At 61.2% G+C, this 23,932-nt stretch overlaps 1 protein-coding gene across 3 annotated transcripts; it reads left to right on the forward strand.

Moving 5' to 3' along the window:
- Positions 1-8,850: 8,850 nt before the first annotated feature.
- On the forward strand, positions 8,851-23,111 carry MXD4 (MAX dimerization protein 4). 3 transcript variants are annotated; one of them, XM_059166867.1, is made up of 6 exons: positions 9,168-9,350; positions 9,454-9,553; positions 12,990-13,019; positions 18,378-18,492; positions 19,403-19,565; positions 19,877-23,111. In XM_059166867.1, the coding sequence occupies exons 1-6, from the start codon at positions 9,287-9,289 to the stop codon at positions 20,032-20,034; spliced, it is 630 nt and encodes a 209-aa protein (XP_059022850.1). In that variant the 5' UTR covers positions 9,168-9,286; the 3' UTR covers positions 20,035-23,111. The 3 variants fall into 3 exon arrangements, with proteins under 3 accessions (XP_059022843.1, XP_059022850.1, XP_059022856.1); XM_059166860.1 differs by lacking the exon at positions 9,454-9,553 and having other exon boundaries at positions 8,851-9,350; XM_059166873.1 differs by lacking the exon at positions 12,990-13,019.
- Positions 23,112-23,932: the final 821 nt, after the last annotated feature.

Genomic DNA, 23,932 nt, shown 5'->3' on the forward strand with positions numbered 1-23,932 from the left:
CCTGCTTCCCTTCCGGACCTTGGCCAAACAACAGACATCTGGGTTATTCTCAGAGGGGGAGGTGCAGATGCACAGCCAGCCCCTCTAGGCCCGCAGGCACCCACTGCCCTCGGGTGCCTGCCTGCTGATGGGATGGGGGGCAAACAGCCGCCTGCACAGCGCTGAGACCCAGGTCCCCAGGTTCTCAGGCCCCGGGCTCCCAGGGCAGAGGACAGCCGCCCACCCACTGCCACCACCCCCTTCCCTCTGTTCCCCCCACCCACCCCCGGACCCCAGGCTGAGGCAGCCAGCCGCCCCGCACCAGACAGCTCAGGCTGAAACCTCAGGCTTCATGCAGTGATGGCTGCAGCTCTGTTTTTAGAGAGATGGCACACGACTGCTTCTTTTATAAGAAAATCCAGCTACTGCGGCATAGTGGGCGCACATGCACAGAGACGGCTTCTTGGGTATACAATGGAGGGAATATTATGTATTGAGATTATTTTTATTTTCTAAATGCTGTAATTCGAAGCCATTTCCATAAATCTCTTTAAGGATTGCAGACACTGGTTTCTGATGTGAATGCAGACTTCTTTTTCTGTCTGGGAGGCAAAGGTGTTCTTGCTAATACACATTCTCTCCTAGAAAGCTCGGGATGTCTGCACTCTTGTGACGGATGAAGGGCTCCCACCAGTCTTTAGGAAAGGGGTGACCAGCCTGTTCCACTCCCCAAAAGCCCCATCCCATGCCCTGCCTATTTGTCTAGCCCCTTGTCTCATGTGTCCTCAGCTCTGACCGCTAGCCTGTATGTTTGTGTCGGAGGGGGGCTTCTCCACTCTGGTCCAGGGCTGGGCCACCTATGCCTTCTGGAGTGCCCTGGGGAGAATGCAGGCCGCCAGGCTGCACCCTGGGGTTGCCATGGCAATGGTGTCTTCCTCTGCTTTTGGAGGCTAATCCCTTGGGAACTGGGTGCCCAGTCCCTTGGAATGGGGGAATAGCTGGGAGGAACCCAGTGGCCACCAGATCCACTTTCTTTCTGAGAGGTAAAAGAGTGTTTAGAATTTGAAGGCTCCCTAGGAGCAGTCCTGAGTCTTTCAGGAGCAGAATAGAAGGGGTATCAGGCTGCCCACCTGGACAAAGTTCCTCCCACCCCTGTGGGTGGCTGTAGCTGATGTTGCCGGCTGGACAGTGGTGCCTTCTGGAAGGTCATGTGCTGGCAGGGGACGGGGAAGGCAGCCCGTGCTGCCACTGACCAGGAAGTCAGCCTCTTACAGGAGAAGCCTCTATGGAGAGACCCTGTAGGGTCCCCATTCCTCTCCTCAACAGGCACCCACAGTTGTCACCTTCCAGACTTAAGATGTGACAGGCCCTCCTCATCTGCCAGGTCAGGCTGGGAGGAGTGGAGACCCAAGAAAGAGGGTCTGCCTGCCCTTGGCACAGACAGGGCCGCTCTCCAAAGGGAGAGGCCTAGGCCCCAGGGATACAAGGGAGCTCTGCATGTGGCCAGGAGCCAGGAGGCCCTGCATGTCAGACTTGGCCTGCCTTTGTGCACCCCCACACCCGGCTGCCCTGCAGGGAGGTCTTGGACCACGGAAGCTGCCAGTGAGGGTAACTAGCTGTAGCGTTTGTTCAGGAATGAAGACGGTACTGAATCATTAGACTTTCCATGCTAAACCAGGGACGTATGATCACTCTACCCTTCTAGGGCTAGCCACACTCTAAGGGCAGAGCCAAGACATGGTGGGCAGGGATGAGTCCAACACAAGAGTTTTCCACTCAGGAAGGTTCTAGGAATGACCTGCTGCCTGCCACAATAGGGGCTCAGGATTGGGAATCCCTGGGGGAAGGGACAGGGAGAGAGCCAAGAGCTCCAGGTTTGGAATCAGCCTTGCAAGCTGGTCTTGGGCCTCGAGCACACTAGCCTTCCTGAGGCTCCCATTCCCCTTTGTCACCATTGCTGTGGTATTCCCACTGCTGTTTTCTAAGCACTCTACTCCCCTCGACACTCCCCCTGACACTCCCCTGTGTGGCAGGATCCCTGTGTCAGGTAGAGAAACTGAGGCTCACGGAAGTTAGTAGGCGGTGGCCACAGCGGAAACAGAGTGCCCCAAGACAGCCCCACCCGCTGTGCCTGAAGAGCCACTTCTAAAGGCCACTCTGGGGACAGGGGCACCACCAGTCTCAGAGCGCTCACCACACCCCTGTCTGGCATCCAGAGGAAGGCTGGGGGGCTGCCAGGAAGCGGGCACACCTGGGTCTGTCTTGCCTGCCTCACCCCTCTCGGGCTCGCTCAGGCCCTGGGGAGAAGGCCTTGTATGCTCCCCAACACCGCCACCGCTGGCTTCCTGGCAGCAGGCAGGGGCCCTAGGCCTGGCTGGGCCCCACAGGTACTCAGGACCCGGATGCAGCCTGCCGGTGACCGAGTCAGAGGATGGACAGTCAGAACTGGGAGCACCCAGTGCTCTCTGTACCCACGGGACTTCAGGAATCCCTAGAGCAGGGAGAGCCACCCTACTCAGCCTCGGGGCAGGGGGGTGGCATGGGGGTGGGAAGAAAGGGGACACCCTGTCCACTCCTTCCTCCTCTCGCCATAGGTTCAGCTTTGTCCAGAGCCCCCCCACCAACTCCCACACCCACACCCTGGCCTCTGGAGGGGCCCTGCTGCCCGCCCCCACTGGTGGCATCTGTCCCCACAGACATGTCCAGATATAGCCCACCTGTCTTCAGGCCTGGACCACCTCTCCCAGACCACAGGTGGGCAGCCCCGAGCACCAGCTGTGCGGCCCTGGGGTGGGGTGGGAGCACCAAGAACAGGGCCATTTAGAGTCCTGGATGCTGAGGAAGGTGACGGGACAATATCTCCAGGAGGTCCCTGGCAGGAGTGGGATGGGGCGCTCCCTTTCTCCTGGGGCTGACAATGGGGCTAAGGATGGGGCTCCCTCCAGGGTCCTCACTACAGCCCATGATGGCCACCAGGGAGCGCCCATCCCACAGCCTGCTCTTCCTGCAGGTCTAGCCTGGGGTGGGGCGGTGGGGTGGGCACTGTGGCCACTGGAAAGCTGCTTGCAGCGGCTAGGGGGCTGGGGGCCAGCAAGTACGACACACAGGACAAACCCCATCTCAGATCCGTCTGGGAGTGGGGAGGAGGCGTCTTGCCTCCTCAAACCTCCAGGGCTGGGACTGGGGACTGATAGTCCCTGCTCTTACGGTTCCCTGGACTCTGCATTGGGAGCTGGGGGGAAGGTGAGCAGGACCCAAAGGGCCTGCCCCTGCTGCTTCCCTGACCCAGAGTCCTGGAGGCGGTTAGCTCCTCAGAGGCCACTCCTCCAGGTGGCCCTCCCAGACAGCAGCATCACACCCATCTCCCAGGCTCACACACATCCTCAAAGCACAGTCTGGGGGCTCTTTGCAGTGGTCAGGGCAAAACTCTCAGGGCCTCTCCTGCAGAGAGGGGAGGGGCAGAGCCCAGCACCAAGCAGTTAATCAAAGGGGACGTCACCCCGAAGACTTAAAAACACAAGCATGGCTCTGTCTTCTGCTGCTGTGCTCAGGGCGCCCCAGGGCTAGAGTCTGCCCCAGAGCTGGGCAAAGATGGGCACCCAGATGCCCCAGACCTTCCCTGCCCTTGGGGGCCTGCAGGTCCAGAGTAGGGACACGTGCACTGGTGAAGCTGGCTGGGCCTTGGGGGTGAGGGGGTATCTGTGGAGAATGGGGTGTCAGAATGCCCCCAAGGGTGTGAGCAATGGGGGTACTCCTGGCAAGGGCGGAGCACATACAGCAGCTCAACTGGGTCACTCTAGACACCAAATTCCAGCTTTGTCCTGAGGGCACTGGGGAGTCATGGGAGAGTTCTGAGCAGAGCAGGGCACAGTCAGAATTGTGGTTGGGACACCTCACAGGGAGATTGGGTGGGTGGGACAGAGGCCAGGGTCCCATCAGAGGTGATAACACGCCTCCCATCACACAGGGCCCTGCCGGGCTGTGTGGATGGAGGTCTGGGAGGCCTCAGTGTCCTCCGGAGGCAGCTTGGGCCACACTTGCCAGAGCCCAACCCTATGAGTCTAGAAGCTGCTAGATGACCTGGAGCCCAGGGGTGGGGGCTGGGGCTGGGTTTCCTGGGCTCGGACCCTCAGGGCCTCCAGCCTAAGACTAGAAGATCTCTACCCTAAGACCATGTGTAGCAGCCAGGTACAGTTTAGAAGGCCTGGAAGAGGTGGGGAACAAGCCAGAAAGGCCTAGGGCAGAGAACCCAAGAAGGTGGTACAGGGAGAGGGGTTTTTGGTGTGAGCCTCAAGGTTTCTACTGTTTGTGGGAGGGAGACCTGCCCATCTATTCCAGATGTACTCTCCCTCAGACAACAGGGCTCACAGCCATCAGGGGCCTGGAAGCAGCAGCAGGGCTAACCCCTGCCCCACCTGGTCCCGAAAACGGATGAGGTCGCTGGCCCCAAGCCATCAGTTTTCCACCCTCTGGCTCAACACCACAGCAAATGCCTGGGTCTATACCACATCCCACCCTCAGACCTTTTTTTTTTTTCTCACTATAAACTTTAAAAAAATATATTGTTTTTGGATATCTTGGTTACAAAAAAAATTTCATTTAATTTACAATTGTTTAAGTGTCTAGGGTCATCAAGCATAGCGGGAAAACTTGTAAAGTGAAAAATCTAGTCCAAAGACTGTTCACAAATACAATAAACTATTTTCTTATTTTAAGTTTAAAAATAACATTGACAGGGGCGCCTGGGTGGCTCAGTGGGTTAAAACCTCTGCCTTCGGCTCAGGTCATGGTCTCAGGGTCCTGTGATCGAGCCCCGCATTGGGTTCTCTGCTCAGTGGGGAGCCTGCTTCCCCAGCACCCCCACCTCCACCCCTGCCTGCCTCTCTGTCTACTTGTGATCTCTGTTTCTCTGCCAGGTAAATAAATAAAATCTTTTTAAAAAATAACATTGACATTGTGTTAGCTCTGCACACATTTAATTATATCTTCATGCATCTTGATATCATCGCTACCCCCTTACTGTATTCTGGAGACCGTTTTCTCCTGAGTGCTAAGCTTTGTAGAAGGCCCCAGACGCTCAGAGGCCGGGCCTGGTGCCCATGCCTGGCTGGCTTGGGCAGCTGCCACTCCAGTCCAGTCCAGTTCGACGGGGACTCTGATGCTGGCCGTGGTGACCTGGCAGGCCCTGCCCCTTGTCTCCGTGTGTAGGGCCAACGGTTAGAGGCACTTGCCTATCAGGGATGATGTTCGTATCCCTGCCACTTTCGGGGCATTCCTTTGTGCCCTGCCCACTGCTGCCTGGGTCTTTCCATGGATCCTTCTTTCACCCCAAAGCCACCCCGAAGGTACTATCTGCTTTTATAGCTGAGAAACAGGCTGAGAGAGGCTAAAGTGAGCTGGCCAAGGTCTCGTGGCCAGACTAGAATTCAGGGACGATTTGGGGGAGGGATGCAGGGAAAAAAGTCCCCTGGACTCCCCTCTGGTGCTGGTGCACACTGGACATCTCAGGGCAGGGGAGCCAAGGCTTCTGGGAGGCTGGCTGTCATGCTGGGCTGGACCTGGTCCTCGGATGACCCCAGGCCACGCTCTTTGTCCCCCCACACCACGGTCCCAGAACCTGCCTGCTAGGACGTAACCAAACATGGCCTCTCCCCCACTACACCTGCCATGGGTCAGGTAAAGGCAGGCTGTGGGCTGTCCAGGCAAGCAGGCAGCCCCTCACTCCCAGAATGCTGGCGCTGTGTACCCAGGTGGGAGCAAGGAGTTCACCCCAGGGACGGAGTAGGCAAGGAGAAGGTGAAGCCAGGGGTGGGGCATCCTGGAAGCAGGAGGAGGAGACTTTGGAGAAAGAAGGGCCTTGAACACCTTGTCCTGAGGGTAAGGTGTGTGTGTGGGGGGGTGCTTCCTGGTGCCGTGCTGGGAGCCGTGGGTATGTTCCCAAGGTTGTGAGGTGGAGATGAAACTCTGGGTCCAGAGAAAGGGAGCCAGGGCCCAGTAGGTGTGGAGGAGGCTAGGAAGCAGCTTTCTAGAGGTTTCTTTCCCTCTGATGTCCTTAGGGCCTTAAATCCCCTCGTGGTATCCTAGGGGTGGGGAGTAAGTCTGCCTTTACTGAGCTCCTGGGCCAGAAATCCTCATGCCATCCCCTCAATACTGCAAGAGGTGGGTACTCCCATCCTCCTTTTATAGCCAGGGGAGCTGAGGCTAGGGTGAGGGTGGGGGAGGAAACCAAGAAAGGTGGGCAGAGGGGGCCTTCCAGCCAAATTGGGACATCCCTTCTGGATTCAGGCCCCACTCCTTCTCTTAGAGTCCCTATCTGGAGCTCTGGGATGGACCGGGCTCCTCTAAAGGACAGGCAGGGGAAAGAATCTGTGGGATGGCACAGTGACGGACATGTGCACTGGTGCAAGAGGGATGCACAGTGGAGGGCCCCTGCAGTGGGGATGCTTGGAGGGTGCTCTGGAGTGGGGAGCAGGAGAGGTCTATGCCCCTCTTGGGCTCTAAATGGAGACAGAGGGGCCCTAAGAGGTCTGCGTCCTTCCTCAGGGCCATGGACTTGGGCTGGTTCCCGCTGGGACAAGGCCCTGTGCCACAGCGGGGCAGGAAGGGCTGGGCAGGCATGAGAGAGGGGTAGGTGAGGTGGCAGCTGGCCTAGCCTGGGCTCAGGGAAGCCTCCCTGGAGCAGGTGACACAGCCCCGTTGGAGACCTGCCCTACAGAGCCGGGCTAGGGGTGGCACAGGTCCTGGGCAGCTTTGGACCCTGGGCCAGCCAGCTGTATCTCTGCTCCCTGCCATCCCCCGCCCCCGCAACATACCCGAGGAGGGCACATTGACACTTGTGGGTGTGGAGCCTTGGCTGGCCCCAAAGATCAGCACCACCCCACCCCTGTTCGTCCCCCACCCACCCACCCACCCACAGCCCCCAACCTTGCACCTTAGTGTCTTCCCTGGGGGGCTGTCTGGTCACAAGGCTCCTCCCTCATTGCCCCCTAGGCCTGGGGTCCTGAGGCCTCTGCCCACACCAGGCCCTGGCCCTCCTGCCCAGCCCCTAGTTCACGGCCGACTTCTCCCCTCGCTCCCACACACTGCTAGCCCTCCAGTGCCACCAACACTCACAGGCACTGTTAGGCCCCTGGTGTTGCTGGGAGAGGGGACCCTAAAACAGCCTAGCTGCAGATGAAGGCAAGGTGGGGCCGCCCTCTTTTCTCTCAGGCTGGGGTGCATTGTGCATGTGTTCCCGTGGTCACACCTGAGTGCTTGCTCTGCGGGCTGAGACACACAGCAGCCTTCATGCCTCCTGGCAGTTTGTAGGGTGGGCCTTTGGCAGGTATCATGGACAAGCTGCCAGCTCTAGGACTGGGGCAGCAACCTACCCTTCACATAAGCAGGGATGAAGGGACTCTGCCACTAAGGGTGAGGGATGCAGGGACAGAAGTCCCTTAGGATTCCCCTCTGGTGGGCATCTGCAAAATGCTGACCACCAGCTGGTGAGCCTGGGGTCCTGCTTCCTATACCCCTGAACTCTGCAAGCCTCTGTGCCCCCAGAACTGGCACCTTCCTTTACCCTGTGCAGCATGATCCAGGGCTCTGTCCTGGATCGTGAGGCAGGAGCAAGAAGGGCTGGGGTTCCTGTCAAGGGGTTGTCTTAATGTCCACGCAGAGCTGTCTAATGGCAGTAGCTGTGATCCCTGTTGGCTCCTGCTGAGCTCTGCTGGGAAGGGTGGGGTGTAGACAACACATCCCTAACCCCATTTCTCAGGTCACGCAGCTGTAGTTCCCACCCCCAGCAAGTAATGTGAGGCCAGGAGGGGTCTTGGTCTCCATGCTCCTGGGTTACCAGGCCCAGGTCACATTTAGGGTAGCGCTCATCTACCTGCCCCTGGGATTGCAAGGAGACCCTGGCCAGTCCCCCCACACCTCAGGATTCCTGGCTTACCTGTAAATTGGGGAATTCAGAAACTCCCAAGGGAATGCATATGAAACCTCTAGCAGATCCCAGGACAGGAAGTGCCGAGATGTTTAGTTTTGGTTGTTTTGTTGGCAGCAGCAGTACCCCATGTTGAACTCTGGGCAGGGTGGTCAGGGTCCAGCTACCTTATGCTCACACTCTCCAACCTGCCCGACCCTCCTCAGGGGTTCCCAGGCTACTAGTCTCAACAACTAGCGAGAAGGAAGACCGAGGGGACCCAGGGCCAGTCTGGGGCTGCGTCCAGGCTGCCAGTTCCCACGGAGCCAGCTGAGGGGCAGGAGCCACTAGGGGCCATGCAACAGCCGGGAGCTCAATGAGGGCCTTGCTCCCCTCCCACAGAGGGCAATGCTCTTCCCCAGAAACCGCTTCCTTGGCCAGAGGGGACCAATGCCCGGAATGTCTGGGAATGTGCCCACTCTGCAGACCAGACGGGAGCACGCAACCGTCCACTCTTGAGGGCCCCTTCCTCCCTGGGCCTCTCCCTGTTGAGATGCGGCTCAAGGAAATCTGGCTTTGGGCGCTGATCCTCTACGCCCCTCTCCCGAGCTCCGCCCTTCGCTGGGGTCACTCTGCGTCCGGCGGGAAGCGGTGTCGTGCGCAGCCCACGCGCCACCCCCGAGGAGACCACGAGGTCCCGTGCTCCCGCGGAGCCAGAGCTGCGGCGGCTGTCCCCGGGCAACAGGTTCTTGCACACGTTCAGACCCCACGGACCTGCCAGGAGCACCCGACGCTCCCCGCACCCTAACCGACCCTGGGGCGCGGGCACCACGCGTGAGGTCCCACGGCTCTTCGCTTCCTCTCGGCAACGCGTCGGGCCGCGGCGCCCTCATTGGCCGCGCGCCCCGCCGCCGCCCATTGGTCCGCGGTCCCTATTTTACATAGACCACTCTGGGCCAATCGGCGCATGGCGCCTACTTAACATGCACGCCAGCCGCCAGTCAGCGAGCGCGGGGGCCGGGCCACCACGTGCTGTTGCTAAGCTTGGGCTTCTAAATTGTTACTACCGCGGCGGGCCTATCGGAACCGAGCTTAGCATCTGTCAACATTCTCGGCCCGGCCTGAGGCGTTCGGCCAGCTCCCATTGGCCCCGGCTCGGTCCAGCGCCCGCCCCCGGGGCAGGAGCGCCGGTCCCCATTGGCTGCGCCGGCCGCCGCTCGCCCTTATGTGTCAATTTGAGGGCCCGAGGCGGAGGGTGGCGGCCGAGCGCGCAGGGAGTCGGCGGAGTCGGGGAAGTGGGGCCGCCGGGCGCGCGGGGCGGGCGGCGAGCGGAGCCGGCCGGAGAGGGCCGGGCAGCGGCCGCCGCCGTCCCGGAGAGCGCGGGCGTGCGCGGGCGGGCGGACGATGGAGCTGAATTCCCTGCTGATCCTGCTGGAGGCGGCCGAGTACCTGGAGCGCAGGGACCGAGGTAGCGCCCGCGCCCCTTTGTGCGCCGGGCCGCGGGCGGGCGGGCGGCGGCGGCGGCGGGGCCGGGCCGGGGCGGGGCCGCTGACCGCGCCGTGTGTCCGCAGAGGCCGAGCATGGCTACGCCTCGGTGCTGCCCTTCGACGGCGACTTCGCTAGGAAGAAGACAAAGGCGGCCGGCCTGGTGCGCAAGGCCCCGAACAACAGGTACCGCCCCCCGCGCGGCCGCCCCCCAGCCCGGTCCCCGAGGCGCCCCTCGGAGCGCCCCCCTTCGCCGGCCCCGACCCCCGCTCCGCGGCCTCGCCGCTGGCCGCGCGCCCCGGCGGCCAGCCTGGAGGAGGAGGTGCGCCCGGGCCGCGGCCACAGCCCCGCCCGGCCGGCCCCGCCCGCGCCGTCGCCATCTTCCCGCGGGCCGCGCCTCCTCAGCCTCTCGCGTAAACAGTGCCACGCGTACAGCTCCCGCGGCTCGGGGTCTCCTCCCGCAGCCGCTCCCGCTCCCGAGTTGTTCCGGACTTTTCCGGCCACGAGAAAAGTTGTCGGGGGCACGTGCCGCTGCCCCGCGAGTCCGGGGAAACTGAGGCTCAGAGCACAGCAGCGTGGGATGGCCCGCCCTGGCCTCTGCTGGTCGCGGGAGGGTGGGCCGCATCTCTCCTGGTGCTGGGCCGAGTACGCCCACCCCCGGGGGGCCCCGACAATGAAGGCGCATGGAGGCCCTGCCCAGGGCCCCTACCCCACCGCGGAGTTCATTCTCCTGACCAGTCTGCTAACATTGGTGGAACCGCGGCGACAAGTGCAGGGGCCCCCTCTTTGGGACAAGAGGCCCTTTTGAAGGGGAGCCGGAAGAGGTGCAGGCCGCTGTGCAGCGGCCCTCCCCCACCTCCCTTCTTTTGGCCTTGTTCCCAGGCTGGAGAAGCAGAAAGCTAGGGTGCACATCCCTGCGGAGGGGGAAGGACCCCGAGCTAGGGCTCCGTGGGGTTCCACTCTCCCCGCTGCCATGAAGACCACCCCACACCTGACAGTGCCTGGGGGCCTGCTTTGGCTCTGGACCATGTCACCAGGCGGGGAGCTGGGCTTGCAGGGGGCTTCAGGGCCCCTTGGCAGAGGGTGCGGCTCATTTCTGTGGCCTGCCCGTTCTTGGGAAACAGAAAGGCTGGCACAAGGACCCATCTCCTGTGATGTCCTGGCGTCCTGGGCCTGGCAAGGAATTGGTTGAGTCTCCATCTCCCTGGCTGGACGGGCCTCCCAATGCCAGGCCCTGGCCCCCTGCTGAGGATAGTTTGGGAAGAGATATGTGAGGGGGGCACCCCGGCCTCAGGCCTCCTGGATAAGCCAGCCAGGCCCCGCTGTTGGCTCTCACTGCCCCTAAACACCCTGGGGCCCATGGAGAACTCCTGGGCATGACCTTGGACTCCCACGAGGTACCCAGAGTTGATCATCAGAATCCCAGCTAAGACTCTGGGGGCTTCGGGGTGCTGAGTAGGTCAGGATCTGCTACTGTTTGCCCAACCCAGGACAGATGCGTTATTTTTATCTGCATGTGAAGGCTGAGGAAACAGGAACAGAGAAATTGAATTCCTTGCCCGGAGCCACCATCCCATCCCTGGGACCCCCATCCTGAGGTGGGGTCCTGGCCTTCTCCATTCTGCCAGGCAGAGACCTTCAGGGCGCTGGGGGGAGCCAAGGTGGTCTCCTGGGCTGCAGTGCTCTTTGCTGTTCCTCTGGGCCCAGACCGGGGGCAAGGACCAAGCAGGGCCTAGAGAATCTGGGGCCCTGACTTGGCTGGTGGGGCAATGCCACCCTGAAAGGCGTCTTCGTCTCACCATGATGAGGGAAAAGGATGGGCACTGCTGGGACCAGGGTGAGGAGGAGGGCGGGAGGGCAATGTGTGTGTGTGGAGGCCCCACAAGTCCCAGGAAGGTCTGTGGGGGACAGTGTTTCAGCAAGAGGGAACTGGAGCCAGCCTGCTGGGGTGCAGGTTCTTGGAGAACATGGCCAGGAGAGTACCTGCTTGGGGCTGCTGGCGCAGGGTGTGAGCCAAGGGATGCCAGGAATGTACCTAGCAGAGCCCCAGCCTGGGGTCCCCCCTCTCCCCAGGCCCAAGGAGGGTGTTCCTGGGACCCATGTTACAAACCTGCCATAGGTTATCACAGGTGTCTGGACCAGGGAGGGGCCCCAAGAGGGGCTCTGGGCCTCTAGCTAGCCAAGGAGTGACCCCCCCCCTCCAGGATGGGGTCTAGCCCGGCCTGGAAGGGAGTGGCCAGATGCAGCTCTCTGTATCGAAGGACACTCACTGACCCTTACATCCATATGTGAGCAGACCTCCAGACCCACATGGAGGGACTGTGGTTCAGACCTTGCGGAGCTGATGGCTTTGCTCCCTCCTGGTCCTGGCCAGTCCCGGCAGAGGTTGAAGCTCCCTGCCTGGCTCATGTGACCAGCAGGCCCTCCAGGCTCTCCTAACACTGCACAGGGAGGCCCCGGGGCTGACTGCCCTGCTGAGCAGAGGGGAGGCCTTGGGCCCTACTTGGCTTTGGTGGGGAAGGATGGGCAGGCACTCCGGCTTGTGGGATGGGGATGGGCGACACACTGTCCACAGTTCTTGGAGCAGGAGAGTAAGGGCAGGCAGGCAGAGGTCAGTAGAAGCTCCCGAAAAGAGTGAGGGGTAGGGAACACAGCACTCAATCTGGGTGTCCCCTGAGGTGGACATAGGATTGCCTGAGTGCCCTCTGCTCACATGCGAGGCAGCCAGGCAGGCCTAGGAGCCCTGGTTGTCCATGGAGTCCCCACCTGGACTGAAGGATGATGGGAGCTGGGAGATTGGCCCTGTATTACGGTCCTGCAAGGCATGTGCTGTGGCCCTGCCAGCCAGGGCACTCAGGACTCTGTACTCCTGTCTGGATGGGCCAGCTGGGCAGAGCTTGAGCAGCAGATAGGGTCCCTGTACCCAGACCATGGCCCCAGAAGGAAGTGAGGGCCAGCCTCATTCTCCCTCCTGCCCACTGGCCTGGGGAGCATCCACGTGGTGGAGGCATCCTTATGTGCTGATCCTTTTGGGGCTTGGTCTCCTCTGTCCCTGGGTGTCCCCAGTGCTACAATGAGCTATGACGATGCAGGTGGGAGAGACCAGCAGGGTGAGAATGGTGCTCCGGCTGGGTCCAGGCCAGACTACCCCGTGTCTGTGCTCACCTTCCCTTGACTCTCTGTGCTAACTCCTGTAGTTCCAAAGATACCGCTGGCCTCTAGGAGAGGGGAACAGAGAAGGCTGGTGGCTCAGGGCCTGGGAAGTCTGGGGAGCACAGGGTGGGTTAGTCCTAGTACTCCTAGTACCTTCTGGAAGGGGTCTTGGGCCCTCCTGCTGGCCAAAGCCCCCACAGGCCTCCCGAAATAAGCCAGGTAGCCCTAGGCACCTCTGGATACAGCTGCAATTCTGTCTCCTCTCCTTGTCACTTAGTGCCAGTTCTCCCACCCCTGTCTTCACTAGGCAGCCACTCTCCTGCACTGGCCCTGCCCAGCCTGAGGCATCCTGGGGCCCAGACCCTTTCTGCCACTGTTGGCAGGTCCCCAGGCCCCCAAGTTATGCTGTCATTCCTGTCCTGTTGACCAGGCAGCAGAGTGAGCTCTGTCTTTCTGTCTCTCTAAACAGGTCTTCACACAATGAACTAGAAAAGCACAGGTAAGTGATCCCCTGTCCCCCACTCCTGGTCCCCCCTATGAGTCGCCTGATGCATCCCCCCCCCTTCTGCTGTGGGGATGCTGTGGCCAGAGCCCCATGCCTCCTAATGTGTCCTGGGTGTGGCCTATGGTGCTGCCAGGCTGGGGTCCTATGCCAGGGGTCCGGAGATGGGGCCCCAGGCGCTGCCTTTGGAAGTTATGAGTGGGGGGCACGGTCTTGGAGCAGGACCCCCTGTGCTGGGTGATGGTCAGGCCATGCTCTCTGGAGGAGGAGAGCCATATCTAAGCCCCTTCGGGAGCAGCATGTGAGCCCTTAGGATGCCGGCTTCCAGCCAGGAGGGTTTGGCTCTCTTAGTCTGGGGTCCCCTGCACCCTGGGGCCTGTCTTCCAATGAGCTCCTGCTGGTCTTGTGCGGGGCCACTGGGAAGGGTACCCAGTCTCTGGCCACATGGGCCTGAGGGGACGCTTTGGTTCAGGGTGGGATCCAGGGGAGCCCCCTTCATGCCCACCTACTGGCTGTGAGTCTGGGTCTATGCTCGGTCCTCTAGGGAGTGGGAGGGCTTGGGGAGAGAAGCAGGGCAGGGCAGCACTGTTGCCAGAGCTAGGTCCCAGGGCCCCTCCCTGTCTGACCCCAGCTTGGGTGCTGTAGGCCTGGCTGTACCCTCAGGGGCTCCTTCACCCTGGGCCTCCCCTGAAGTAGGGACAAGGCACAGACAGGCTCAGCCCTGCAGACAGGGACCCTCCTGGATTTCAGTGGGGCGGTGGGAGCTGGGGGTGGGTACGGAGGCCCTGAAGGCAAGAGCTGTGGTGCCAGGACCAAGGGACGGCACCTGAGCTTTGCTCCCATCTGTGAAATGGGCCAGCTCTTTCCCCCCTTCTTGGGTCAGCGTGGGAGGGGGGCTTCTGCATACAGCTGAACTCGCAGCCTGCTCTGGGAAGGCTTGGAGCTTGGCCAGTTCTGTGTGTCCTCCGCCCGCCCCTGCTCTACGCCTACAGCAGCACCAGCTTCCGCTCCCCTGGGATTCAGCCCTCAGCTGGGCGGGCGCTGGGCAGGGACAGGACGCAGTGTTCTCTGGAGGAACTGTACTTCCTGGACTGGTCCTGTGTTTGAGGGGCTCCCGGGAGGCCATGGAGGTGGGGCAGGTGCAGGGGCCCTGAGAGCCAGGCAGGCCCCAGGCTTGCTCCTTGGCTGGAGGAGGTGGCCAGTCTCTGCTGAGACCGGGGAGGCTGGACAGACACATGGCGGGGGGTGTTTTGGAGAAGGCTTCCTAGGGTGGTGCCTGGGAAGACAGCCCCTCATGCAGACAGAGGGGACGAGGCCGAGGGAGGGTGGGTGCCACGGGCATGGCTGCCCTTGACCCTGGCCTTGGCCTCAGTCACCTTCTACCAAAGCTCGCCCTGACAGGCTGGGCCTTGGGGTCTTTTTGAGACACAGAAGCTGGATAGATGGGTGACTTGAGATCTCTGTCCACTTCCCCATCCCAGTGCAGGGTCCTGTTCCTGGCTAGCCAATAGGCAGCTGTGGATAGCCATGAGGAGCCCCTGGTGGGGACTGGGGTCATGGCTGTGCCTGTGGCTGCCCAGCGCTGATGGCAGGATGCTGCTGGCCGCTGGCCACAGGAAGGAAAGAAGCACTGGCTGGATCACCCAGCCAGCTCCGGGGAGAGGGGTGCACAGGCCCTGGACATTGCCTTCCCTGGAGGTGTGCCTCCATTGGGCCTGTGGGGTTTCCCCTTGCCTGTTTGAGCCAGCCTGGTCACCCTCAGGCCCATGCAGCCTGGCCCTGATCCTCCTCCCAGGCCTCGTAGGAAGCAGTTCCTGCGGGTCTGCTAAGGCTGACACTCCGCTGCTGACCCCAGGCAGCCACGGAGGTCAGGTGCTCCCAGGCAGGGTGAGGCTCCTGGCCCCAGCTCCAGGCTTCAGCCTTTGTGGGTGGAGGTATGGAGCTCCCACCACCTAGCACAGGGGCTCACAATCTTTATAAATCCCCTGACAAGCAGAAGGTGCAGGTGAGCAGGAGGAGCAACTGGGCCTGTGCTTGCCTCCCTGCCCCCAACCCCAGCGCCTGTTGCACCCCTCAAGGAAGCCACAGTTCACTGCGTCTCTCTTTTCTTCAAGCAGCTCAGTGCGTGGCCCTGCAGACACTGGGGGACATGGCTCAGGAGCTCTGGGTCTTCCTCTCGGGAGCGGGGATGGGGGTGGGGGCTCGTGGTGAGAAGCTAGGAAGGACCTGTGTCCAGAGCTGGGCTGTGGCCGGCAGCCAGAGACTGAGCTGCTGTTAACACTAATGCAGTGATTCCCAGAGGCAGGTCCTGCCTCCTGAATCCTACAGGCTTCCTTCAGGAAGTGGTGAATTTTCAAAGCTCCCAGGAATGCCAGGACAGCCACAGGGCGCTGGCGGTGAGCCGGGGGCACTGTGGCAGCCTTGGAGGAGGGCTTGGCTGGAGCCAGAGTAGCCCTGGGCGGCGGGGCCTCAGCATCGCCCCCCCCCCCCCCCGCGCTCCCCACAGGGGCAGACCACCCGGGCCAACAAGGGTGGGGACCTGCCCGGGCCCCAACAGCCCGTGCTTGGCAGAACTGGGTCCTGGCCCCACCGAGACTGCAGTCCTGGCCACGTGCCCTGGGGACTCGGGCAGCTGCATTGTCTAGTGCTCAGCATCGCACGGGGATGATCCCGCAGACTGTCTTTGTCCCTTGAGGAGGCTCTGCTTTAGGATTTCTAAAACAGTCTGTCCATGTCTATGATGGATGCTCGGGGGACCCTGGTGCCCCTCCTCTCCCAGAGAGAGCCACCCTAGGTGGCTGGGAGGCCACCTGCACCCCCCCCCCATGGATACTAACGTGGATAAGAAGGGGACCTTGTTATCCACTGTTTCATAACTTGACCTTTCACCTGCCACCACGCGAGCGCTGTCCTGTGTCAGTGCCTTCGCCACCGCTGCCGTCCCTGTGCCGACACCGACACGTGGCTGTGCTGCCCGTGCTCTTAGCTGTGGCCTCTGCTTCGTGCCCCTCAGCTCTGCAGCACACCTTGTCACCCTGGGGTCTGGTGCGAGGGTTGACCAAGGTTTCAAGTTGCTGCCATGGCCATTGGGTGCGTAGTCCCTGTTTGCTCCCCTCCCCCAGTGACCCCACGACGTGTCTAGCCCCAGAGCCAGCCAGTCTTGGCAGGCAGGCCTGGATGACGGCCTCCTCTGCGGGGCTTGGGTTTCCTCATGGGCTACGCGGCCGACTGGGTTTCATGTTAGCTTAGTGCTCTGTGTTCTGCAGCTCGCCTGTGTGTGTCCTTCGCCCATTTCCACAGTAAGGTACTCCTCTTTTTATTTTCGATGTGTATGAGCTCAAAATGTCACAAATACTAACCGTTTGTCTTTTATGTGTATTACAGATATTTTTCTGCTGTTATTTGTCTTTCAGCTGTGTTTTTTCTTTCTTGTACAAATTCTCTTTCTGATTGTAAAAGTAATATGTGGTATTTTATTTTAGCATAGAAAGACTGAAAATACAAAAACAAAAAACCATAAAGCTAAAGAAATAAACGTTGCCAACCGTGTCACCCGGAGACGCATGCCTCCTGTTCTTCATTGTGTCCTGTTGCGTCTCTCGTGTGCGTCTGCTGTTTGAGTTTCTTAAACAGTATTGGGTCCCTTGTCACGTAGGTGGTTCCATACGCTGAGCACTTGTGATGCGAAAATGTGGAGTACACCAAAGTGATGGTGGGACTCGGGGTACTTTCCATTTATTTTTCTTTGTCTTGATTTGCAGTTTTTGATTCTACACAAAGATCACATACTGCTTACCTAAGCAGTAGATTGTTAGAATTGCCATTTGCTGGAGTGCAAATGGGCAAGCCACCCCCCCAGCCATGAACGGGGCAGGACAGCAGGGCCCACGGTGGGAGGGTGGCTCCCCGGCTGGTGAGCCCTTCCTTGTGCACAGAGCAGGGTTGGCAGCCTGCCCCAGTGTTCCTAGCCCTGTTTTCAGTGGGGGCAGCGGGCAGGGTCCTGGAGCCCTTTGGAGGTACGGGAGCAGAGGTTCCCAGAGTCCGGGTGGCCCTGCTGGTGTGCCCCTCCCCAGCCCTGTCTTCCAGTGGAGGTGGGAGCTCATCTCTGAAAGTCCTTCAGCCTTGAGGCAGAGCACAATCTCCGTGCCATGTCCTGGAGGTTCTTGTGGACAACTTCTAGGTCCCAGGGTGCTGTGGGCTGGGGGGGCTGGGAGTTGGGGGGGTTGCTCTGTCTCGTGGGAGGGTGCCACAGGGGCCTGGGTGACAGGCATAGGGCCTTCCTTCTGCAGAGAAGGGCTGCTTTTGCGGCTCTGCCAACAGGCTCCTGCCCGCACCTGGCTGCCCCTTCTCCCAGGCCTCGGGTGCCCCCTCAGTTCGCTGTCCTCCCAGGCTCTGCTGCAGCAGGGGGCTGTGGATGGGCAGGGCTCTGGCAGGCTGGGGACGGGATGATAGCCGGAAGTTGGTGAGGGAAGGGGTGAGTGGACCAGCAAGCTGTCAAGGCCTCATACAGATGCCCCCCTGCCCTCCAGGAGCTTCTCAGAGCTGCAGTTGGGCCTCCTGCAGAGGCAGGGAGGGTCTGGCATGTGCACATGGCAGAGGCCCCCTGGCCGTCCTCGTGGGCAGAATGTGTTTCAGGGTGAGCTGTGGCCACCCCCAGGGTCTCTGCCAGCCAGGAAAAGTGGTGATTCTGATGGGCGGGACCTGGGCCAGAGCCCCTCACCCAAGGCCCCTGTGTGAACAGTGTCACTGAGTCTTATGAGGGTGGCTGGGTGAAGATCTGCGTTTGTCTGCATGGTCACAGGGACAAAATTTGGAAGGAAGCAGCCTCCTCTCAGGGGCACCAAACTCAGGGTGGGAGGGGGCTGCTCCTTGGCCCTCCCTGACCCCAGTAGACTTGTATTTCCGTGGTGACATGACCAGAGACCACCCTGAACTTGAGAAAGTGGAATGCCAGTCTTACCTGGAGTCCCCTGGGCCTCTGGGAGCAGCCCGAGGAAGGCACTAATCTCACCGCCGCAGGTCGTCCCCTGGCCTCCTGGGTCTCCTGTGGTGGGTGGTGACCGCAGGGTGAGCCAGGGTTCTGAGGCTATGCCCCAAGGGCTGTGCTGGGCTGGCTGGCTACCTGGGCCCCAGCTCTGTCTCGGGGAAATCCAGAAGGTGGGTAGCTGGCTCTTTGGGGGACGCTGTCAGCCAGGCTGGGAGGGGAGCCCTGCAGAGGGACCCTCAGCAGGTCCATCCAGGAGTCTGGCTGGCCACCTCTCATGCCCCCAGACCTCTCAGGCCTTATGTTGCCACCACTGTAGTCCCCCTGGCTCTGCCTCCCTGGCCTTGACGGTTTTGTGTGTTCTCTTTCAGACGAGCCAAACTAAGGCTCTATCTGGAGCAGCTCAAGCAACTGGTGCCCCTGGGCCCTGACAGCACCCGCCATACCACGCTGAGCCTCCTAAAGCGGGCCAAGATGCACATCAAGGTGAGTAGGGTGGCACCCCTACCACAACCTCAGCCGACCCCAGTCTGTCCTGTACACCCTAGGGAGGGACCAGGGGCCTGACAGGGAGCTACCTAGCAGGTATCCACTGGGAACCTCTGGGGTAGTGGGGGCTTGGGGATGCTGAGGGTGGAGGGGGGCACAGGTACCTGCTGGGTTTTATCAAGAAGTGTTGGAGGGGTGGAGGATGTATCCATGCCGGGCTGGGAGAGGTGAAGGTGGGTGCAAATGGCTCCTGGGACCCTGGGCTATGGAAGAGAGGTGGGGGCAGGAAGGCCAGGAGTGGAAGAGGGCAGCCCAGGGGTGTTGGGAGGTTCTGGGTAGAGGGTGGGGTTGGTCTCCTTGGGCTGACAGAGGGGGTAGATGGAGTGAGCTGTTTTTGGGGGTGGGTGGGCCTCGAGACCACCTGCTGGTTTAGGAGTCGAAGGTCCCTCAAAGGACCCCTCAGAGCCTCCAAGCCAGCACAGGCAGGGGCGCCCTGGGGCAGGGAGCTTGAAGAGAGGCATGGAGCAGCCAGCTTGTCAGAACAGAGTGCTGCCCTCAGGGACAGGCGGCGGGGGCGGGGGGGGGATAGCCACAGTATGGGGGGCAAAGGGGGCAAGACCACCGAGGGCAGGCTGTCCTCCAGGAGGCCACACCAGCCCAGGGCCCCCACATGACTTGGCTTGGCCAAGTTGGGTCATGGCCATGGGTTTTCTGGAGCTGGTCGGCAGATGCAGAGCCTGGGCCTGGGAAGTAGTGCCTTCCGTAACCCCTGGCAAGTCAGGGGGCAGCCCGCGGGGCTGGGGTGGTGTGAGAATCTGCTCTGCCCAGGTCTCTCGGCCCTAGTTCCTGGTCCTGGTCCGGTGGGTGGTTCCCCCACCCCCACTGCTCATAGCATCCCCACCCCCAGAAACTGGAGGAGCAGGACCGCCGGGCGCTGAGCATCAAGGAGCAGCTGCAGCGGGAACACCGCTTCCTGAAGCGGCGGCTGGAGCAGCTGTCCATGCAGAGTCTGGAACGCGTGCGCACAGACAGCACGGGCTCCGCCGTCTCCACAGACGACTCTGAGCAAGGTGGGCATCTTGGAGCACCCCAGGCGGGGAGATGGGAAGGGGGTGGGCTTGGCCGAGGAGGCAGCCCTGGGGAGGCTGGGGATGACAGCAGATGCAATGAGCACTCAGAGTGTGGACAGACAAGGAGGTTGAGGCATGGAGGGCAGCGGGCCTGAACTGCGAGCTCCCTGTTCCTCCCTAAGCCGTGGACCCAGAGCCCTCACACTCCCATCTGCGGAGCCTCTGCTGCCTCCACCGAGGTCAGCCCTGGCTTTGAAGGGAGCCCCGGCTGGCGCCTCCATTGCTGATCCTGCCCCTTCTGTTCTCCCCAGAAGTGGACGTAGAGGGTATGGAGTTTGGCCCCGGAGAGCTGGACAGTGTTGGCAGCAGCAGTGATGCGGACGACCACTACAGCCTGCAGAGTGGCGGCTGCGGCGATGGTGGCTACAGGCCCCCATGCCGGCGGCCTGGCCGCCCTGGCCTTTCGTAGGCCCGGTGCCCTCGGCTCCTCGGCCCGCCTGCCGACCCGGCCAAGTGCGCCAGCCCTCCAGTCCTCGAAAGCCTCTCCACGGGCCCGCTGCCGTGCCATTCTGGAAGCTCCAGCTGCCACCTGGGCTGCCTGCCTCCGCCCACCTGCCGGTCAGGGCCCACTGCGCCGCCCATCCCTCCCAGCTGGGCAGGGACCCCTGCAGGGAGATGGGGCCCAGCTCCCACGTCCCGGAGCCCAGCGTAGCTGTCCACGGTCTGTCCTCAGATTCCTAATCATTCCAGAAGTATTAAATATCATTGCTGCAAATCTCGGCGGGCACCGTGTGAGGGGCTTAATGACCACTGCGGGGAGCTCAGACCCCAACCCTGGATCCCAGGAGAAAGGAGTGGACCGAGGAAGGAAGGAAGGAAGGAAGGCGTGGCTCTCCGTCCATCTGTCCATCTGTCTGTCAGTCCACATAGGCTCCTGAGGCCTGGACAGAGGGACCCATGAAGGGCGGGACTCGGGTGAGCACCCTGGGGCAAGTGGGTGGAGAGGGGCCTTTGCACCCTATAGGTGTCAGGAGCTAGGGCTGGATTCCTGGGGGCAGGCCAGGCCACCCCGCCCCAAGCTGGGCAGCTTCTGCTCTGGTAGGTCCCTCAGATGTACACATGCACATGCCTAGGCACACAAGCACACATGCCCACACGCGCACATGCAGACACACGGGGTCTGGACCCAGAGGGCACGCATCTTGGGGAGGTTGGCCTTCAAGGCTCATCTGGGCACATGCTGGCTCCAGGCCTGTGTGTGGCTCTTCCCCCCAAGCCTGGCTCCCCTGCCCGGTCTGCACAGGGCGGGGTCTCCCTTCCCAGGGGCTGGGGTGCACTGGGGCAGCTGCCTGAAGCTACAGAGTCCTCAGGAGGCTTTCTCATCTACCTTTAAAATAAAATTTTTGCTGCACTGCCCAGCAGCCCTGAATGGGGCTCCCAGGAGAGAGGCTTTTTCCCCAAAACGAGAAATGTTTTTAAAAAGAGAAAAAAGCTCTAAGGACTCCCCGCCAAGTGACATCAGCGTGTGCTGCCTCAGTTTCCTGAATGAGATTTTTGTACTCTATTTTCCTAGCCATTGTTGTGTCCTTGTTTGCTGAGGGGTGGGAGCGACACAGCGTCTCAGGGACTCGTCTTGTCTGTCACCGTTGTCCAAGTGTGCCTTGTGTCCCGTGTCTGGCCCCACCCCACCCACCACCACCAGCATCTCCCTTGTGGCCCAAGGGGTGCCCCTGGCCCACCCCGCAGGTGCCCTTCTAGCTTCCTCCCCAGGCGGCAGCCCCTCCTGGCAGCCACAGCCTTCTGTGGGTGAAAGACTGCTGGGCCAGTCAGGGGTCGTGGGGACGGCTCTCTGTCACCTGGCCCCCGTTGCTCGGGGCCTGCCGGGCAGCCTGGCCTCATGGTCTCCCCTGTCCCCAGTTTGACCCTTCCCTGCTCCCCCTGCTTGGGCTGAGGGCTCCAGATTTCAGATATTGGCAGCTGATGGAGATAGCCCTTCCCCCTGGGTAGCTGGGCTTGGGCATTAGGCAGCTTCTCCTGGCCTTTTGTTCCCGAAGTCCTCGTCCATACAGCAGTATTTGGGTGGCGTGCTGTGGGGCTGGCCCGCAGCTGCGTCTGCTTCCCTCTCTGGTGCGTTGTACCCAATTTCTGGATTGTGGAGAAAGTATGTGTTTGTTTTTGGTCACGCCGATGGACACCCCTGGGGCGGGTGGCCTCCCGAGGTAGAAAGGGGTCCTTGGAAGCAGCTCTGGCACAGAACCTACCCCGCAGGGGCTCGGGATGACGTGGAGAGCAGGCCCGTGGGAGGCAGAACACGAACTGGGGAGATTGTCCTGATATCTTGCTGGTGGTTGCAAGGAAAACGATTCTGTCAGCATCTCCTTCCAGCTTCCCTGAGGGTCCGGAGCCCAGACCAGCTTCTCCCATCTGCCAAGTGTGCCACACAGTGCTTCTTGTGAGCACCCAGCTGGCTCTGAGCAGGGTAGGAGGGCCCGAGTAGAAGATCCTGTTTCAGGAGACACAAGTCTAGGGCCCTGAGATAGTCTGCGCTCTCAGATCTTAAAGCACTAGCTCTCCCAATAGCTGGCAGCTCTGCTCCCACCCCAGCCAGCACAGTCCTCCCTGAGTGACCAGCTGGGGCCCTCAGCTGACCTTCCTGGCAGTTCAGCCCGTGGCTTTTCAGGCCATGGTTCCCATGTGGGCCAGGGAGTTGACCTCACTGGCTACCTAGGGGCACTGTGGTCTGGAGGCCCCTCCCCTAGCGAGGGTCCAGCACTAGGGGTTGCTCACACATGCTTTCGCCCCGCTCCCTCCAGCTCCCTGGTTTTTGCATAGGTTAGCTGGTGCTGGTGGCCAGAGACCCAGAGGGGGCCCAGCTGAGGCCACGTTGGATAACCGAGCATCGTGGAGTCTGTAGGAAGCAGATGGGACCCAAACAGGGCTGCGGGGGAGTCTGTGACCTCTATCCATATGCCCTCCAACACCTGTGTGGGCCATTGTGGCCCTCGGTGGCTAAGGTTTGGGTCCCCACCCTCACTGGGAGTTGGCCCTACACCAGGCCACCACTGCCCCAGTGCAGACCCAGCTGGCTGGGGAGACTTCAAGACAGCTGCTTCTCCTTGGAGCTCTGGGCCTGCCTCTGTAGTTGGGGTCTTGGAGGCCCAGCATCCCAGTCTGCTCTCCAGGGCTGATGGACCCATGTGCCCAGCTAGAGCCCTGAGGGCCCCCGCCCTCCTGCCTGCCCCAGACAATCCCCATCTGCTGAGTGAGGCAGGCTTCCCCCATTCTCCCAACCCTTGCCTCTCTCTGGGCCAGCTAACCTGGGGCTCCCTCCCCATGGCCATGTATACAGAACTCTGACCCCGGGCCACATATAGGGCAGGTTCTGTGCCAGAGTCTGGGGCTGCCCAGGGGGCCTGGTGCTGGCCAGGTCCGTGCATCACGAGATCCTTGCCGGAGAGAATTGGGTCACCCACCTGCCTGTTTACCGGGAGGGACTGTGCTGTACCATTCTGTCTTTGTAATATAAATACAGATTTTTATACCTCATCCCTGTGGCTTCCAGTTCTTTCCATCACCATATTTGGCTCCCCTCCCCTCAGCCTCCATGGGGAGCCTGAGCCCACTGGTGATCTTGGCAGCCTTCACTGCCCTGTCCCCAGCTTCTGCTTTTCAGGAGGCCCTACAGACCGCCGTCCTTCCCCACTGCCAGCCAGCCACCACGGAGACATCACCTTCGCTGCTGCCTCCAGTCACTGGAGTCATTCAACTTCAGTTGAATGAAAGTGGAACCCCACCCCGCCTCCACCATCTGCCAACCAGGTGCCCTTGCCTCTGGCCTTCTGACTTTGCTCCTGGCCCTGGGGTGGGGGCACTGTCTTGTGAGGACAGCTGGCCCATGGGGTGGTCAGCCTTAGAGTAGACAGCAGGTGTTCTTAGCCACATGCGCTTTCCACACGGCTGCTGTTGGCTGGCAGGGGTACACCCTGAGTAACCTTCCTTGGACCTGTCCTTGGTGTCCCCAGAATATCCCAGGCATGGCCTCTGCCCACTGCTGTGCAGGGTGGGAATATGAAATGGTGTGGTCCCAGCACAAGGCAACTAGGGGACAAAATGCTCGGGTAGTGGGGAGATGGGTAGCCAGAACAAGACTTCCTCCCCCCACCCCTGTTGCGCGACTGCACACTGGAAATGGCTCAGTGATCTCCTCCAGCAGGTTCTGGGGTGTCTGGGAGAGGACCTGCACCGACCTCCACCCTCCCCCAGCAGGAAGCAGTACTCACCTCTTGAACTTGGATGAGTCCCCTGGGAGCACCTCTGGAAGACAAGGGAATTCCTACTGAGAACACAGCTGGGCTTGGGGTGCGAAT

This window comes from Mustela lutreola, chromosome 1, assembly GCF_030435805.1.
Source record: "Mustela lutreola isolate mMusLut2 chromosome 1, mMusLut2.pri, whole genome shotgun sequence".
NCBI classification, from domain to species: Eukaryota; Metazoa; Chordata; class Mammalia; order Carnivora; family Mustelidae; genus Mustela; species Mustela lutreola.